This window comes from Callionymus lyra, chromosome 3 (genome assembly GCF_982586985.1).
Source record: "Callionymus lyra chromosome 3, fCalLyr1.hap1.1, whole genome shotgun sequence".
Classification (NCBI taxonomy): Eukaryota; Metazoa; Chordata; class Actinopteri; order Syngnathiformes; family Callionymidae; genus Callionymus; species Callionymus lyra.
The window spans coordinates 24,821,064-24,839,217 of NC_141820.1; the positions used below are offsets into that span (position 1 = coordinate 24,821,064).

The 18,154-nt window shown below is 38.3% G+C and overlaps 1 protein-coding gene across 1 annotated transcript in view; it reads right to left on the reverse strand.

The window, feature by feature from the left end:
* Nucleotides 1-18,154, reverse strand: part of plxna4 (plexin A4) — a 176,363-nt gene that overhangs the window by 49,925 nt on the left and 108,284 nt on the right. Inside the window, exons 5-6 of the mRNA XM_087787263.1 lie at nucleotides 6,505-6,628; nucleotides 2,293-2,446 (exon numbers count right to left, since the gene is read on the reverse strand). Coding sequence (XP_087643389.1) covers nucleotides 2,293-2,446; nucleotides 6,505-6,628 — 278 coding nt within the window. The remainder of the gene's footprint in view (nucleotides 1-2,292; nucleotides 2,447-6,504; nucleotides 6,629-18,154) is intronic.

Sequence of the window (18,154 nt, forward strand, 5' to 3'; positions counted from 1 at the left end):
CGTACATACTGGGACTCGTTCTCCTCCCCGGAGTCGTGGCCGTCCAACAACGAGGGAAATCATTCATCAATCATGGTAAAGGGCCGCTGACAAGCCATCGCTCCTAATTAGGCCGTCTAAATGCACCTTGAAGCCGCCTCGCTCGTCCACGCCCCCCTTTCCTTCGCTTCTCCCTGTCATTGTCTAACTCCAATCTGCTTTATTTCCTCCACCCGGCAGCGACTAATGAGCACCTGTGAAAAAGATCCGCCGTGTGATTCAAGCTCGGAACATCCAGAGAATCCTCAGAATCGATGAAGCCAACAGAGATTTTTTCTCTTTCTTGAATAGCTAAATGAAACACTCTCGTTCTCGTTTCTCTCGCTCCTTCATGTCAACCATTTTCTATTTTACCAGTTCAATTCATCGTTCAATCGCTGCACTTATGGACCAACATGAGGTGACAGGATTGTCAAACTTTACTTCTCTGGTTCCTGCTTGGTCTGCTTTGTTAAAAAACTGTAGAAATGTGTCAAAATAATTTGAAAACGGTTACTTAGTAAATGTAATACATGTCTGAATGTCATTTTGAATACAAATCTTCACTTTAAGTCATTTTTTTTAAGTCATACTACTTCGCCATGTCAAAAATATTAACCCTTGTGCTGTCTCTGGGTCAAGGTGACCCGGAGCACGAAAAACAAATTCGAGACAACACAAGGGATACCTTAAACGCATTTGTTTTCTGGTTCCGGGTCACCTTGACCCTGAGATAACATAAGGGTTAATAAAAGTGTTGACAAGTACATTTTTATATACGTCTCAATGTCATTTTGAATATATGTCTACAGTTTTAGTCATTTTTACGAAGGACAAGGAATGCATCCTTAAGTTAAAAATGTTAAATTGAATTAGTTTTAAGCAGACAGGCAGCTGAATAATAGTATTTAAAATAAGATGTGAATAAGCCCACCATGTAACACACAAGATATAGATACACCTTTTAAATCAAGTTAATATAGTTAATATTATTCTTTTTTCCAATGACAGAATCACACAACAGTGCAGTGGCTTCTTGACCAATAACAGCATGATTAAGCGACTTTTTATTTTTAAATTTGATCATTTTATTTTTTTTTATCATTGTATCAATCAGTAATAACAATAAAGGCTTTTGAATCCATAATGCTCCATTAACCCATGAATAAGATGTTAACCGTATAACACAAGATATAGATACAGCTTTTAATTCAAGTAATATATGATTTTTAAAATGATTACTGTTAATCTTTTAAATATGGCGGCACACAATGGTGCAGTGGCTTCTTAAGCATAATAATTTACTTTTTATTTTTTAAACGTAATGATTTTCTCATTTTTTTTATGATTGCATTGATCAGTAGTAACAATAAAACAAAAACAAAAATCATGCATATCATTGTGTGATTAAGTGGAACATTTAATATGTAATAATAATTAGAAAAATATTGTTTATCATATGAACTAAGGTATATTTGGCATGAAGCTGGACTCACTGTTGACAGTTGCTGAGAGGAGATCACTGAACAAACTTCTGTCTATCATGGATGATGACAGTCATCCTCTGAACACTGTCATCAGTGAGCAAAGAAGCAGATGAAGCACGATTGTCCTCCCATGATGCAACACTAATAGACTCAGGGACTCATTCATTCCTCGTGCTATTATATTGTTTAATTCTGAGTTTGGCGGCAAGAGTGGAGCGAAAAGATAAGTCTATTCTATGTTAATCTTTGTATCCTTTTTTTTTGTTATTTTTCTTTGATCTATGTTCTTTATCTTTAGATTTAGATTGTGTCATCTTGTTCTTTCTTTTTATTGCACTTTGTTCTTGTTCTTGTTTCATAAATCTATCGTCTGTGTTAGTGTGTGCTGGAAAAACAATTTTCCGAAGGAGACCTCCAGAGGGATCAATAAAGTTTATCTATCTATCTATATCTGATTACTGTAGGATAGAACAAACAACAATAAAACCCTGGTCAGAATCATATAAATAAAGTTAAAATTAATAGGGATTTATGTCTGTGGCGCTAATAATGATGTTTGTGGATAAGATGAGTCCAACAAAATGAGAATAAAATTCATTTATATATTATTTTGGAGTTCAAGCAAGTCAAGCAAGTCGAACTACTAACAACTTTCCTTTCTTGCTTATTTTCAAACCTTAAAATCGGAAAGGAAATAAAAAATAAATTGACCATTGAACTCTGGGTTTCCTCACCAACAACCTTCCCCGCCAACCCAAATATAGGAACGATAAGAAAAGCTCCTCACCTTTATCCACGATAATCCGCGGCATCTCTTTCTCGGTGGGCGAAGAACACATGATGCGGTTTCCCTCCACCACGCCGTTCAACTCGGCCAGATCCTCGAAGCTGCAGTTGACACCTGCAGAAAGTTCCGGGACGTTGTGGGCTTCCAACACCAGCTGAGGGGACACACGGAGAGAAATGGGTTAAGCCTCGATATTGATGCGACCGTGATGACAGAACATCAGTCAAGGTCAGACGCTCTCTGTGGAGTGGGATGTTCAGGAATGTCGGTGGAAAAAGTCACCCTACCCTGGAGAAGGATAAAGGTCAACAGATGAGTGAAGTGCTCATAGAACACGCCTATGAACAAGGTTAGTTCAGGGAAAACATCACAAACACTCGTCTGGAATTCTCGGTTAATTGTCGCGATCACTAGTTTGCAGATTCTTGGTCTGACGGTTCAAGTATCGATCGCCGCGAACAAAGAGCGAACGTGAGAGGAATGCTGACGTCAGCGGACTCGTGAGGTGTCGTGCTGAATGTAAGTGCAGGGGAAGGAGGGGTGACCGTATAGAGGACGGATGGATGGATAAAAAAGGAGAGCGTGAAACGATACAAGTCAAGAATGCAGATTTTTCATCTTTTGAAAAAAAAAACTGCTGCCTCAGCACCTCAGAGAGGAAGGAGAAGAAAAAAAAAACAACAACGCTGTCCTTGATAATGGTTGAGTGAAGAGGGTCAAAGAAGCAGGGGACCAGAGGTCAAGACCAAAATATACATATTGATAGAAAAGCGAGGCCCGGTCCAGGCTGTGACTCGAGCAGACGTCCGCTCACACTCGTGACTCTGGAGCTGCATCAGCAGCAGAGAAGGGCTGAGCGCCACTGTTTTTAAATTGCTCTTTAATGAGAGGACGCTGTGAACAGATACACAATCGACCACATCGCGGGAAAGACTTCTCTCTAATGCTCAAGATATTCTCTTTGTTTTTATCAAATATATATATATTTTGGTACTCTTACTGAGACACGCATACCTCCTCCGAGGAGATCTTTTCAACATGCCTTAGTAAAAACAAAACCCCCAACAAAAAGCAAGATAAAATAAAAATAAAAATAAACTTTAATATACAATAATTGTCCCATAAAAGTGTGTTTTTTTTTTAAAGATTCTTTTTTTTTGCTGTAATTTTTTTTTTTAATTGTTAGTAACAAAAACACGTTGAATAAAACATTTTTCTTCAAGCTATAGAAGCCTTAAAGGTAAAAGATTTATTCATCTATTGCTTCTTCACAAATATTAACATTCCCCGAAAACCTCAGTTAAATAATAATTATTATATAATAACAATTCTAATACATTTTATTTCAAAGAGCTACACGGTATTAACAAGAAATATTACAATAACAATATACAATTATAATAACTATAGAAGATCGCAATAAGTATAAATTAAACTAAAAAAACAAACTATTAAAAATCTAAAGGGTAGAACCAAACGTTTTACTGAATAAAAACGTCTTTAGACCATTTTTAAAACAACTGAATTTGTTACCGTCTTGTGGGTGTTAATGATGATCCTTCAAAATGGTTAAAAGCTTATAAAAATGAATGTTCTTCTTTATTTTTATTTACTTAAAAAAAAAAAAAGCAAGTTATTAGTATTAAATGATAGTTAAATTCCATATCACTAATATGATCAAGTATTTTCAAAAAAACTTGCTTTCTCAATTCTCACAATTATTTGTTTAAACTTTGAAAAAACCCAAAGATGATCCAGTTTTGTTCCTAAAGATCATGCTACATGCTATAAGCTAACATCCGGGAGTATTATGCTTGTGCCAGCAGATTTTCTGCTTCAAAAGCTGGCGTGCATGTGTGTGTGTGTGTGTGTGTGTGTGTGTGTGTGTGTGTTGCTCTTGGAGTGTGGCCCTGCGTATCTTCCTCAAACAAATGTTTAATAGCACAAAGGTCAAGGATGAGCCCCCGTCAGTCCGACAGAACCCTCTTGGCCCACAATCAGCTGGATATGAGACACGAGGCATCGCCTTTGGGCAAAACCTGCTCTCAGGGAAAAAAGGTTAAATACTGTGTGACAGCAGAAGATGGAACGACATTGTACTGCCGCTCTCTTTCTCTCGACCCCCGCCCCCCCATCTCACATCACACACACTTGCCCTTAGCTAACAATCCCATTCCACTCGTATGGAGTTTAAAAACCATCAACGGAAAAACAATAAAAAGGGAAATTGGAATCTGACGTGTTTGCTGTCAATTTTCTGAACATTCTTTTTGCTTCTTCATTTGTTTCTTGACCTTTATTTAACTTGGAAAGTGACCTTTTCCTGACCAACAGTTTCCCGGAGCGCTTCTGAAGTATGAAGGTAGAGTCAATATGAAATGAACTTTCAAATCAATTGCACCTCGTCCTCTTCACTGTGGTCACATTGAAACAATCACATCATCTGCTTTATTGAACAAGATTCATACTGCAGAGCTGACACTACACCTCCATCTATTCTCTAGATATTTGAAAAATCATAAATGAGAGGATGTCAATAGCAAATTTCATTTGTTGGCTCTTTCATTAAACAATATATATTGTATGTTTTTTTTTCATTCATACTTATTTTAATTAAATAAAAATATGATATAATTTATTTTCTTTAAATCAGATTTATTTGTATATTTCTTCCGTATCATAACCACATATTGGGCAAACCGGCATGATTTCAATTATTTTTTTAAGAAGATATTTAATATACAAAACATCGCAGCCTGTTTTTATTGAATCTTTCATTACCGTATTAATGTGCAATAAATCTTTTCTTTAGGACATGATGTGTCATTTAAAGGCTAATTTAATAAACTACCTCATAAAAAACATGTTATAATGTGAATTTTAAAAGGTTACTCCGCAAATAACTATCAGAAAAAAGCGACACAAGCATCTTCCTCGTCATATTTGTGTTAAATGTCACAGAGTTTGGACCGAACGAGCTGACCAAACAAACTTGACTGCCATTTAATGAGGCTCCAAAGGTCTTAGAATAGTTATGGCTGATGATGCTGAGTTCTGTTTGGGCGTCCGGGAGATGATGACGCACGTCAACATATAAAGGGTTTCCTGATGCCTTGCTCAATGCCAAGCTTTGAAATATCCAAACTGTCAGTTTATCCAAAGATCTAAGGTGGAATTACAGTGAGGAAAAAATGTTCTTCTACATCTTAAGTGACATGTCCAACAACAAAACATAAAGAGTATCACTTGTGTACATCAATGTATTATGTCATGAGCTTTTCTTTTTACCTCATAATACTATGATATCATTATTTTTAACAAATATAATCAGGCCATTATTTCACACGAAAATGAGGGATTATATAATCATCTTGTTGTGAGTCTTTGGTGAGTCAGAACATCAAACTCCCAGATGGAAATTTGTTTCCACTCGAGCTCCGGCTTTTCAAAAGATACTGTGAGAGCAGTTTGAGATATTGTTGCTGTTCATTAAAACCAACATTTACAAACAGGCCCTTTTAGGAAATGTATTCTCTCTTGCGTTTATCCCTCTTAATGTTCACGTTAAGTGCTTGTGTTGTCCCTTGGTCAAGGTAACCCGGTGGCCCAAAAACAAAGGTGTTTGTGGTATCCCTTTTGTTGTCTATGGGTCAAGGTGAACGGCCTCCCTGGCTTCCATAAATACAAACACAGTGGTGGAGGTCACCCTACCCAGAGCCAACACAAGGGATACTACAAACACATTTGTTTTCGGGCATCCTGGTCACCTTGACCCAGAGAAAACACAAGGGATACCACAAATACATTTGTTTTCGGGCCTCCGGGTGACCTTGACCCAGAGATAACAGAATGGATACCACTAACACATTTGTTTTCGGGGCTCTGGGTCACCTTGACCCAAAGTTAACTCAAGGGTAAAGACAAGTTAAATTCAAGAATTTTTACTTTCTTTATATAGAATATGGTATTGAATTTAAGATCAATAAACAGAAAAAAAACTTTCACTTTGCAAGACATAACTTTCAAGAGTGTACATTTTGACAAAAGTTTCTTTCACAAAATAAACCACGCCTCTCACGTGCTGCCTGCTGCCGCTTTGAGCCGTGAAGAAAATGCATGTTTTTTAAAACAAAAAAGAAAACTTAAACCATTATTAATAAAATCTTATTTATCATTTGTTCTGGGTGTCAAGCCTGAAGCGGGGGGACTCACCGTGACACTGAACTGCGACACGGAGATGTTGTTGGGGTGAACACTCAGATGGACACACTGATTGATGTCGGCGGCGAAGCGTCTTGGTTCCCCCGAACGTTCGCACTTCTCTTTCCTTGTGCACCTGCGGACAGAAAAGGTGAGCGTGAGAATGTAAAACAGCTGGCTTCATGTTCCCTGGTGCTCATGGGAACATCGCCTGCTATGAAAACAGCGTCTGACATATACAGTAACCAAATGAAAACATATCAGTTGACCAGGTAGAAAGAGACTCTTAGTTCTCCGCTTCAGTCTGAACCAGTCACACCATATGGACTTGATTTCTGACCCCATAAGGCAGGTGAGTCGGCGTCAGAAACCCGATCCACCGGTCGCACCTGCGCAGGAAAAGTCGGGGCCGCTCCCTGGCAGATGGAGCAGCACACGTTCATCATATTTCCTCGCCGGCAGTATCGCAGCTACAGTGGGCAGTAATGGAGACCTGCCCTCCAGAGAGGAAGCGTTTGAAAATAAAACAATGGCCGCTCTATAAGTGGAAGCGGAGCTGGTCCTCCTGGAACGAGTCTTTGTAATCCAGTCCTAATGAGCCCAGGTGCTGACGTGCACGTCGGTGCTCGGGACAGTCTTGATACCGGACCAGGTGGTCGACGAAATCCAGGTCCATTCCCGTAGTATCTGGGGCACCTTTTGTGGAGGAACGTCATGAGATATTTGCCATATCTATCACTAGGTGTTGTAGTCCTGCTTTCAAGTGTTATAAAATCCAAACTCACTCTATACTCAACCTCATGTCGACTAATTGTTGGGATTGTTTTCAGAGTAATCCGTGTATTTTCAAAGTTGTATGTCCGTATGATGGTCGCGAACAGTGCTCATTTTCTTCGTCCTCCTCGTCCAAAAAGACAAACTTAAAATCATCTAAATACGGCTATAACAGGGGTATCCAAACTTTTTTCAAGTAGGGCCACATTTGATGAAGTGAAAACAAGCAGGGGCCAAATATGAGACCAAGAGTGATCTCATTCAGAATTTCAGAATAAAAGCTCCTGTATGAAACTATTCAACACAAAATGTCTCACTACTTCATGGAAAGAAAGAGAAGTTATGAATTAGCATTGACACCTAGCATTGCTTTACTTTTGTTTTCCTTTCGTTTGTTGCATTTAAATTATCATTTATTTTCAAATTTTTAAAACGACTCAGTTTGTTATGACTTGGGGCGCCTCTGGACATGCTTGTTAGCATGTTAGCATTAGCAACAAACACAAATATATACTTTATTTGGGGTGAACTATCACTTTAAATTCACTGAATCCATGAACGCTGGAATAATAAAGTGCAACACTTCATGACTAATCTCATCGAGAAACACAAACCCAGCTTCGGTCCCCACAGGATGTTAATCTTCTTTAAGTCAATCCACGTCAAAGTCAATCTTGCACGAGGACAAAAACGTTGAGCACAGTCCCCGAACCGAACACAATATATATTTATTGAAGCTTCCGTGAGTGGCACTGACAAGGAGGAGAGAGTCTAAGCAGAAGATATCAGTGTCTTTTACAAGATTTGCTCGCCTAAAGTTTCCTGTTTCCATCTCCACTTGACAAGAAGAGAGCAGGTCAGTGACAACACCATCAACTTTGTGGGTCAATATATCCTCATTTATGTACTTTAAATCACTCGTAAACTAGGTTTTCAACTTAATGCAGTTTCATCCTCTTGTGCAATGTCATGGCGTGTCATATTAGGCCCCCAAGCCTTGAGTTTGAAGCGTCTGCTCATGATGACACCACATGATATCTTTGGGGGTCAGAGGTCAAACTGAGGTGTTTATAAGGCCACAGAAGGACACGTGTTATTGAGGTTATAGTGATAAAAATGGAATCTTTATTATTGACCTTTAAAAAGAATTGCTTTATCGTTTTCTCTTCTCGTTTTCTCTATCTTTTCAAAAGCTTCATTCAAAGCAGGGAGGTGACAACCTGTAAGCCTTTTGAGGTCAGAGTAAACCTATGAAATTGATATTTATATATATATATATATATACTTGTATTTTTATTATCTATTTTGGATTATAATTTAATTTGTTTCATTTCTTTGTTTTTTGAGCCTTATTGTAATATATTCTCGCAACATTAACTTTAATGTTAACAATAAATAATAATTATATATATATAATAATAATCGTTATAGCACTTTATATTTTCTGTTTAAGATGTATTTTTCTTCCTCCCTTCTTTTCTTTTGGCATAAGAGTCAGTTCACAATGTGGACCTTAATAAAACAATATAACTGCTCAATCCTGATGCAAACTCATCACCTTTCAAGTTAGTTATCTTGTTGCTACAATAGCTTTTTTTTTTTAACTGGCTCTTTAAAGTTTTAAACTCTTGTATACAAGGCCCCAATACTTTCGCCTCATCCAGTCTTTTATGGTATTGATGGTCTGATGAAGCTTCATGACAACGTGTCATTAGTTTCAGAGCCCACTAGATGGCGGTCTCTGTACTATTTTAAAACTGATGGCGCCACCTACTGACCTCCAAACAACCTGACACTGCTTCACGAAGCTTCATCAGCCCATCACTACTGCTTGGACACAGAAGGCGAACCCTACCGTACAACTTCCAACGCCAGTTGCCGAGGAGACAACAAGCATTTTATAATTGTGTTCCACCAAAGCTGCCAGTATCTTGACAGGTTCTATCAACGCGACGGGGCTTGTTTATGTGACGGAGTCAGGGAGAGCTCGTGAGCCGCTCATCTGTCTCTTTCGCATAAACAACTCGGAATGTTTGCGTGGAGCATTTTTTCTCCTGGCAGGATTAATCCGGCTCCTCCCCGCAGAGTTCCTTTTGTATTCTGCGGCAGCAGAGAGCAGTTCGCTGGTGCAAAGAGCCCTGGGGAGAAGAGCAGCTGCAGATTCATCTGGCCAAGCGAGACTTCAGGTGTAATGCATATCTAATGTGAGGCATGGGGAAGGTCAAGCAGGCTGGGAAATGAAAGCTATTAGATTCTTTCAGAGGAAAGCCTCGCCGTCCTTTAGAAAATCATCGCGTCACTGACGCAGCACACACACGTATGTAACATGGAACTGGGAAAGTTTAGCAGATTTTTGCAGATTTGTATTTGGTGACTATAATAAACACAAAAGAAAGAAAAACTTTTTAGGGAAGACAAGTAGGTTGTTGGATTAATTAATTAGTTAAAAGTAATTTCTCAAAACTATTTTTATTTTTTGTTTCTAATATACAAAAAACCCTAGATAACTAGAGCTTCACCATGATAATTTACACACCGATAAATGATGCATTAATTTTCAAAAGGAATTTTACCAAGATATCAATTGGGTTTTCTCAAATAAAATGTAATATTCTGTATTTAGTGTAGATCCAAGGACATCAGTTATAACCTTTAAAACAAAGATGAATTAATTACAATTCTTCTGTTTATCTGTCAACATGTGGAATAGTTGAAATACTTATTTCCTCATTATACAGATGTTCCCAAAGAACATGAAGATATGCAATTTCCCACTTTATTAAAGTGTCTCAAACTCCTTTGACTCAAACTACCATACGTTTTGGACACGTCTCCTCTCTAGAAAATAGAGAAAAAAAAAGATATTTCGTAAGCACTTCTGGAGTAGAACTCCCTAAACACAGAGCAGATTCATCATGATCAAGAGTTCTTGGGCTTCTTAGAACAACAACTTCTTATCCGTCTGTGTGATGGAACAAACATCTAGAGTCGGAAAACAAGAGCTTTCTACAAATGTAAAGCAATAATAGTTTCCTAATTGTCCGTAAGTCTGAGTGCGTGTTTACTTCTCCTCGACACACTCAGAGCTTCAACCTATCTTTCTGCATATATTCAAAGACAGAATGTTCTTCACTAACTCTTTTTCATCTGTGTCAAGTAAGTCCTCTGTTAGACAACACAAGGTCCCATTAATATTAATGTGTGTGTGTGTGTGTATGTGTGTGTGTGTGTGTGTGTTCAGTGAGGTGCAGAAGGTGACTGAAAGCAGTGGACCTGACTCAGAAGTGTGTGTGTGTGTGTGTGTGTCGATGTCTTCAGTATTAACAGTGACAGCCGAGAGGGAACTTGGAGGTGGCATCCTCCGTTCCATCCTGATGCCCTTGTCACTTTTGGCTCTTGTTCTCTTCCCTCAACTCCCCTCAGGTGAGACCAGTCGCCCACTCTCCAGGGACGGACGCCTCTTCCCATGGGTACTTCCATCACACCGAGGGCTGTGTCACCACATACACAAAAACTTTGTGAAAAAAATTAACGCTTGAAGGGTCGATCAAACGTCACCGACTTCCAGAGGATAAAAGGCAAAAGAGGTTGCACTTGATCAGGAAGAATGTTTGAAGTAACTTTTTCAAACTACAAGGTCCACTTTAAAGAAAAAAACTTTGTCAAGGAAGTTATGTGATCACTTGATAACCTTTTTTGTCTTTGCAAAATAATCCAAAAGTTCTGAACATGTTGGAATGAAATTGATGTTGGATTTCAAATAATCTTTCATTCACTTGTATAACTTCTTACAGTGTTTGCTTGCTCAACAAACTATAAAAAACAACAAGTTGATTTTATACAATCAAATTCATAGCAATATGTGTTGCTGTTGTTTGTTTGACATTGTTTTATGGTTGCTATCAAGAGATATCTTTCTACCGAGAGATATTTTTACAAAAAGTACACAAGAAAAAATACATGTTGTGGTGTTTCCCAAGTTGTGCGCTTTTACGCTTACTCTTGATATTTTGAGTACACAATTTCGTTCACACCAAGAAGTGTCTGAAACTGAAGTGCACCATGCACACTCAATTGGCGCACTCAAACAGCGATCGGTGGATACTTTCCACCCTCAATGGCCGCCATCTTAGCGATGACGCTAAAAGGAAGCTACGTCACTGACGATGGGTCTTCGGAGCAGATACTGACGTAAATATTAAGAAAACTTAATAACTTGTTTCGATTGGTGAAAAAAGTTGTCAATTGTCTGCGATAATGTTCTAACGGCCGGTCTGATCAGCGTTAAAAAGTAGTAGAAGAAGAAGCTGTCGAGTCATTTCCGGTAAGTGTGTAGCGACAGTGTTTGATTTGAGCTGGTAAAGTTGAGCTCATCCAGAAAACCAGAAAAAAAGAGCCAAAAAAAAACACATCAAAAGTAATGATGTTATCTGCTGATTATGTTTTTTTAAGAAAACAGTGTCTTTGGAATAGCCAGACATTTGATATGGGGTGGTATTTGAAGTAGTGTGGCGTACACAAATAATACTTTTGTTTAAAATATACAAGATATTACATAGTTTTGATGATAAAATGATGAGGATGCAACACTTCAATTGCCAGTTTTGACCCTTTAAACACATGTTGACAGAAAACTATGAGAGAGTTGAAATGGTCATATTTACTAACATGCTTGGCAAAATACAAAATTTAACACAAACATTTTCACAGAAAATACCTCAGGAGTGAGTATTTAACAACATACAATGTGCTATCTGTTGAAAACACAAGCTCTTTTAACTAATAAGTACTTAACTAACAGAGCAAAATAATGTATATCATTCTTTTAAATGTGTTATTTTCTTGGCTGACCGTTATCTTGATAAAACGCTTCAATAGTCAGAGTCATTTTTCAGGAACTCTCGTCTTCTATGGAAACTTTAACGACAACTGTCAAGTCCTCCGCACAATGACCATCGCACTGACATTAGTGGAATAGTTGCCTATAATTGTTTGATCATTAAAGCTTCTCTCCGAGGACGTCCACTATTGATCCGCTGTGATCTCTAATAAACTAAGAGCACTCAGACACGACGCCCTTCTTTTTTTTCCACTTCAGCGGCCCGGAGATCAATGTTTATGAATGTTTGAAGGAGCAGGCGACGAGCCGGAGGGAAGCGTATGTTGTGCCCGCTGAAAGGGAAAACACCACTAAAACGCCGAGAGGGAATAGAAGCAGACGAGACAACTATTTGAACGCGGCGTGGGACTGGAAACATCACAGCCGCCGCGAGGACGTAGTGATGTCTCACCAATTATTAACACGGAGACACAGCGAGACTAGCAAAAGACGCCGGTATCAAAGGAACGGGAGACGCTCTCCACAGCCATGCAAAATATGATTACATCCATTTTGACAATGATAGCATTCCAAATAACATTTGCAATCTGTCTGCCCGTCACGGCCCACGGGCCCGCTGACAAGCTAGTTAACGTCCACCACTGACAGCTGACAGGCCGGTGTTACCACAGTCCAGGTTTGCAGTACATGGATAGGTTTGTCTCTGCCCTGCTGGCATGTTGCCCAAATGTATACTTCCTGTCTTGAGAGTAGACGACCACGGTCACCGAACGCTGCTGGTGGAGGAACTGTGACATGGATGTGGCTACTGAAGTGAACAGACGAGTATTAACTAGTGAAGAAGTCTCAATTGACACAATTCATAATCTAATCTCATTGCTATTATTGTTATTAATCTACACTTTTGAGACTTTTGAGTGCACTGGTTCATAGTACACATTAAGATAATGCAGGTACTTGGTCAGTGTGCAAATTCCCGACAGATAGTACTGTCTCAAATCAAACACTGTTGGTACACACTTACCGGAAATGACTCAACAGCTTCTTCTTCTACTACTTTTTAACGCTGACCGGAAGTTGGAAAAACTATCTCTAAAACTTGACAGCACTTTTCACCAATTGAAACAAGTTATTAAGTTGTGTTTCATTGTGTTATCATTGTTGTTGTGTTGTTTTGTGGTCAAATTTGTGTTTTCTTGAGACATTTACGTCGGTATCTGCTCCTAAGATGCGTCGTCAGTGAAGTAGCTTCAGTTTAGCATCATCTACGTCACTAAGATGGCAGCCGTTAAGGGTGGAAAGGGTCCTTCGATCCAGACTCAATTTTCTGGGCGTTTGAGTGCTCATTGTGCGCTACATTTTCGCACACTGCTCATTGGGATGCACTTGTACACTCAGAATAGTAAGTGTAAGTGCAGAAGTGCGCGATTTAGGACACATCCCCAGTGTGTACTGTTTGTGTAGCATGTTAGCCGTTTAGCTTCTGCTACGAAAAAGCTTAAAATACACACCTCTTGTCGAGATGGACGTTACAAATGAGCAGTATGGAGGTATTTAGATGTTTTTAAGTCTTTTACATAGTCGACATAGGGGTAAGTTTTTTATTTTATACAGTTCTGAAAAAAAAACTAAACTAATACAAATACTGTTTGTTTTTTGAATGAAAGACAAGTGATGGTCACAAGCAGGCTAGAAATTCTAGTAGCCAACCATGGGCCTGTTCAAAAAATGTATTGTAACTAGTGTATTAGAGGAATTTATTTTATCAACAATACTACTTTATATTAGCTATTTTAAGAATTCTTTACTAAATGAATGGAAACTGTTCTTTGTCCTTGGAGAAGCTTGCAAAAAAGTTTGATAGTTGGAAAGTTTAGATGAACCTGACCGACCCGTAAGAAAAGAAAAACAAACTGTAATGTTAAGTGAAGGAAATTTAAAAGGATTTACTTGGTAGCTTAGCCTGTTGATAGTAATGCTAGGTGTAGCAGTTCGACCAAAAGTCAAATGAAAAGACCACAAAGTCAGGCTCTTAATTCTAAGTTTTGTGTTGAAATGGTCGAACATACAGTATGGGTGCTTTTATGTTGAGGTTCTAAATGTGATAACTCCTTGTATACCGTCACATGTTTTCACATCATCAAATGTGGCCCTCATAACTCTGATACACTCATTTATGATATTATCCTCTTCAGTCACCCCCCTGGGAAATCTCTTACTTCTTGCGGATCGATCAGTCTCTTGAGAAAGATGCTGCGTTCCTCGCTCGGCCATTTTGACCGAAAAGTCTCAGAGAAAGACTAAAAACCTCGATCACACAGACCGTAGACGTGCGAATCTCGTCGTACACGATGTGTTTGAACGCACGTCGAAGGGTTTATCGAGGCCACACGCACACGAGCGCACGCACGTGCACGCCCGCATCCTGTTGATCTCGATGATTCCCTCCATGTGCCATCGATTGTCTCTCTCCTCCGCTTCGTTCCCTCCCTAATCTATAGAGTAAATAAAGGCTACGCTGTCGGAGAGGCAGCAGAGTGAAGGCGAACGAGTCGAGTGTTCCTCGGAGGTGATTTCAAGGTTGACCGGCGACTACAAACTACGTGGAAGGACAACCGGTGCTCTCGTGTGTTTTTCGCCTCTTCAGTCATTTACATTCATTCCATTTACATTCAGGGACCTTCGAGGCAAAGACCACTTCTTTTTTTTCTCCTCTCCCCCCCATCAACATCTTTCCAGGAGCCAGTTCCTCTTTCTCAGAGTGTGCACAGCAGGAGCCTCTTTGGAGTTTGTGTTAGAGATGAAATAAAAAAGAGTGTGTACACAACCTGCCATCCTCCTGCTACTGCCTCACAACCCCTGTCTGAAGAGATCAATGATGTACGAGTGGAATTATTTAGTTTACTCTTGCCTTTCCGCAGCCTCATTCAAATACGCCGTCACTTTTTATTGGACGAAACGAAAATGCGCCTTATTTTTTTTACTTCAGCTTCAGGCTGTGAATCTGGGTCAAGGCAGGGTTTGTTCATTGAATGAAAACAGTTCAAATAATTCTGGTGAATCTTTTATATGTTTGACATCCACACTTCTAAGTTCAAACGCAACACTCGGAGGGGCCCAAATTCAAGGTGATTTTAACGTGACCACCTTATTTGAAATGGCTCGAAAATGGTTGAATATTCCTTGAAAGAGCCACTAAATCTAGATCAGATGTTATTGATATTGATGTCTTGACCCAACAACATAAGGTCTTTTTCCCGTTGCTACTCAAAAACAATAGGTTTGTGTTATTTGGCCAACAATACCACACATTTATTCCTCAACGTTTCCCCCTCGCATTATAGTAACTATAGTTTGAATGTTGGTTACCCTGTACGTCAGAAATTTGTGAGGCGCCATTGCCAAATATAGCATGTATATTTGTGTACAGAACAAGATAAACAGTATCGTTGTGTCTCCTTGATAACTTCAAAAAGTTTGTCAGTACTTGCATATAAAAAAAACAATGTCTTTGACCCACTACTGGAAAACATTTTATTTTGTGGTAACTTAAAGACACAGTTACTGTTGCTGTGAACTAAAATTAAACCATCATCACAGAAAAATATAAACTAAGTAAATGTCAAGTAGTCGCTCCAGAGAAGTGTTTTTTTTGTTTTTTTCACGAGTCGTGCTTCATTTTTATGCTAATTGCTTTAGCAGGAGAGTGAAGTAGATTTTTCTTTCGACGAGGAAGAATCTAAAAAGTGTTTTTTCTGGGGGGTTAATTGGAGGTAACAGTGACAGAACAGTTGTGCTGACTGAACTTGAACTGACTCTGCCATTTTTAGCCTCCTGTAACCTCCTGTTTTCTCTCGGAGTAACACAGATTTTGAGTTTTTTCCTCCAATTAGCTTTTGTGTCTAATAGGTCCATGTTTAACCCTTGTATTATTTCTGGGTCAAGATGACCCGGAGGCCTGAAAACAAATGTGTTTAAGATACGAGAAAACACAAGAGTTAAAAAGTCTACATATGAGGTCTCACGGATTTGGAATGAACACAATGTTTTAATTTATTTTATTTCATCATCTGTATCCATCTATTCATCCATTTTTGTGCAGCTTATTCCCTTATTTATTTATTATTTACATGTCATTTTATGGAAACGTGTGAATAAATGTGTTTTGTTTACAAAACTGGCAATGAAAGATCCTAAAAGCAGGCGGATGTTTCAGTCTGCAGTATTAAATATGAAATATGCAGAATTAATTCCTTTAACACACAGCACCTCTCGCTTACTAATCACTCCATTTTGGGTTTTGAAAGGAAAATGCTGAAGAGTCACTTGGGGAAACACACATCCACATGCCTGTTGTTTACTGATACACGATGACACACAAACACACCACAAACACACACCTTTTTTTTGTAATCTTCCGCTCCGTCATTGTGATATTTCGAGCCTCGGTCACCAGAGACTCTCCTGTTTGGTTATTTTGGCCGTCTCTCTGGACTCTGCCACTTGACACCAATTCTCAAAATTCTATTGTGTGTGTGGTTCAGAGTGTGTGTGTTTGTGTGTGTGTGTTGACTCTTGAGAGCCGCATAAGAATAGCCTGACGGAGGTGTTGTGCGTTTTGGTAAATAGATGGTGTGGAACAATCATTGCTAAATCTAAATACAATTCCCCCAAAATAAACCCTGAATTACACTTTTTCCCTTTTGTGAACAATCATTATTCTCCCTCGAGTTTTGTCTACGCAGCAGGTACATTATCTTATTTGTCTTCTCTTGATTATGTTTACAATTTTTAGTTTTTTCCGCCAAAAATATTTCAGATTACATCATAAAATGTATAGATGATAAAATAACTATTCTACTATAATTATTGTGTAATTGTTCCAATTAGAAGTACAACAACTATTTCAATGTTGTGTATTTGTTTCAATTAGAAGCACATTAACAATTTAAAAAGTGTGTATTTGTTTCAATAACAAACACAATAACTATTTAAATATTGTGTATTTGTTTCAATAAGAAGCACATTAACTATTTATATATTGTGTATTTGTTTCAATTAGAAGCACAATAACTATTTAAATATTGTGTATTTGTTTCTACAACAAGCACATTAGCTATTTAAATATTGTGTATTTGTTTCAATTAGATGCACAGTAACTATTTAAATATTGTGTATTTGTTTCAATAACAAGCACATTAACTATTTGAATATTGTGTGTTGGTTTCAATTAGAAGCACAATAACTATTGTTATATTGTTTATTTGTTTTATATTAGAAAGACAATAACTATTTTAATATTGTGAATTTGTTTTATATTAGAAACACAATAACTATTTTAATATTGTGTATTTGTTAGCACATGAACTAAGCACATGAACTAAGTCAAACGTTTATTTTAGGACGTGATTCCTTCTCACTAAATGTGTTCAGATCATTTTTCACGCTTTCATTTTTCCCAGTCAATGTGCTTCAAAGTAAAACCCGGCAGAAAGAGTTCAGGAGATATTCTAAATCTATTGCAAGAGCCCAGAAGAAAGCTGCTCTCGCCAGGCTCTGGTTTCAGGGCAGTGAAAGTATCCCACTGGTGGGTTTTGGGTAATCCATCCGAAGGACATGTTGGCACCGGGGTTACCTCGACAACAGCAACCTCAGACCTGCTCTGTTCCTGCAACTATTGTAGTTTTATAGCAGGTGTAACAAACAAAGTACGTCTAGAATGACGTGCTCTTTTTGATTTATTTTGCTTGATTTATCTTAAGTGTATTCTTGTTTGTTCTCCTGTCCCAATCATTTCTTTCCTTACGTTTTCTGGATAATTTAACACATGTTTTCTTTATCTTAACTCACCATTATCCGAAACCGCTATATTGGCCAAAAATATTAACACTTTACATGCAATTTTGGTCAAGCTACTCCTTTTTATAGGGACTTGCAGTTTTGTGTACACATTAGATACAATGAAAATACAAAATAAAAATAAGATAGAACTATAAATGGATCAAATATACATAAGAATATACAGGATAGTGCAGAACAGACTTGATG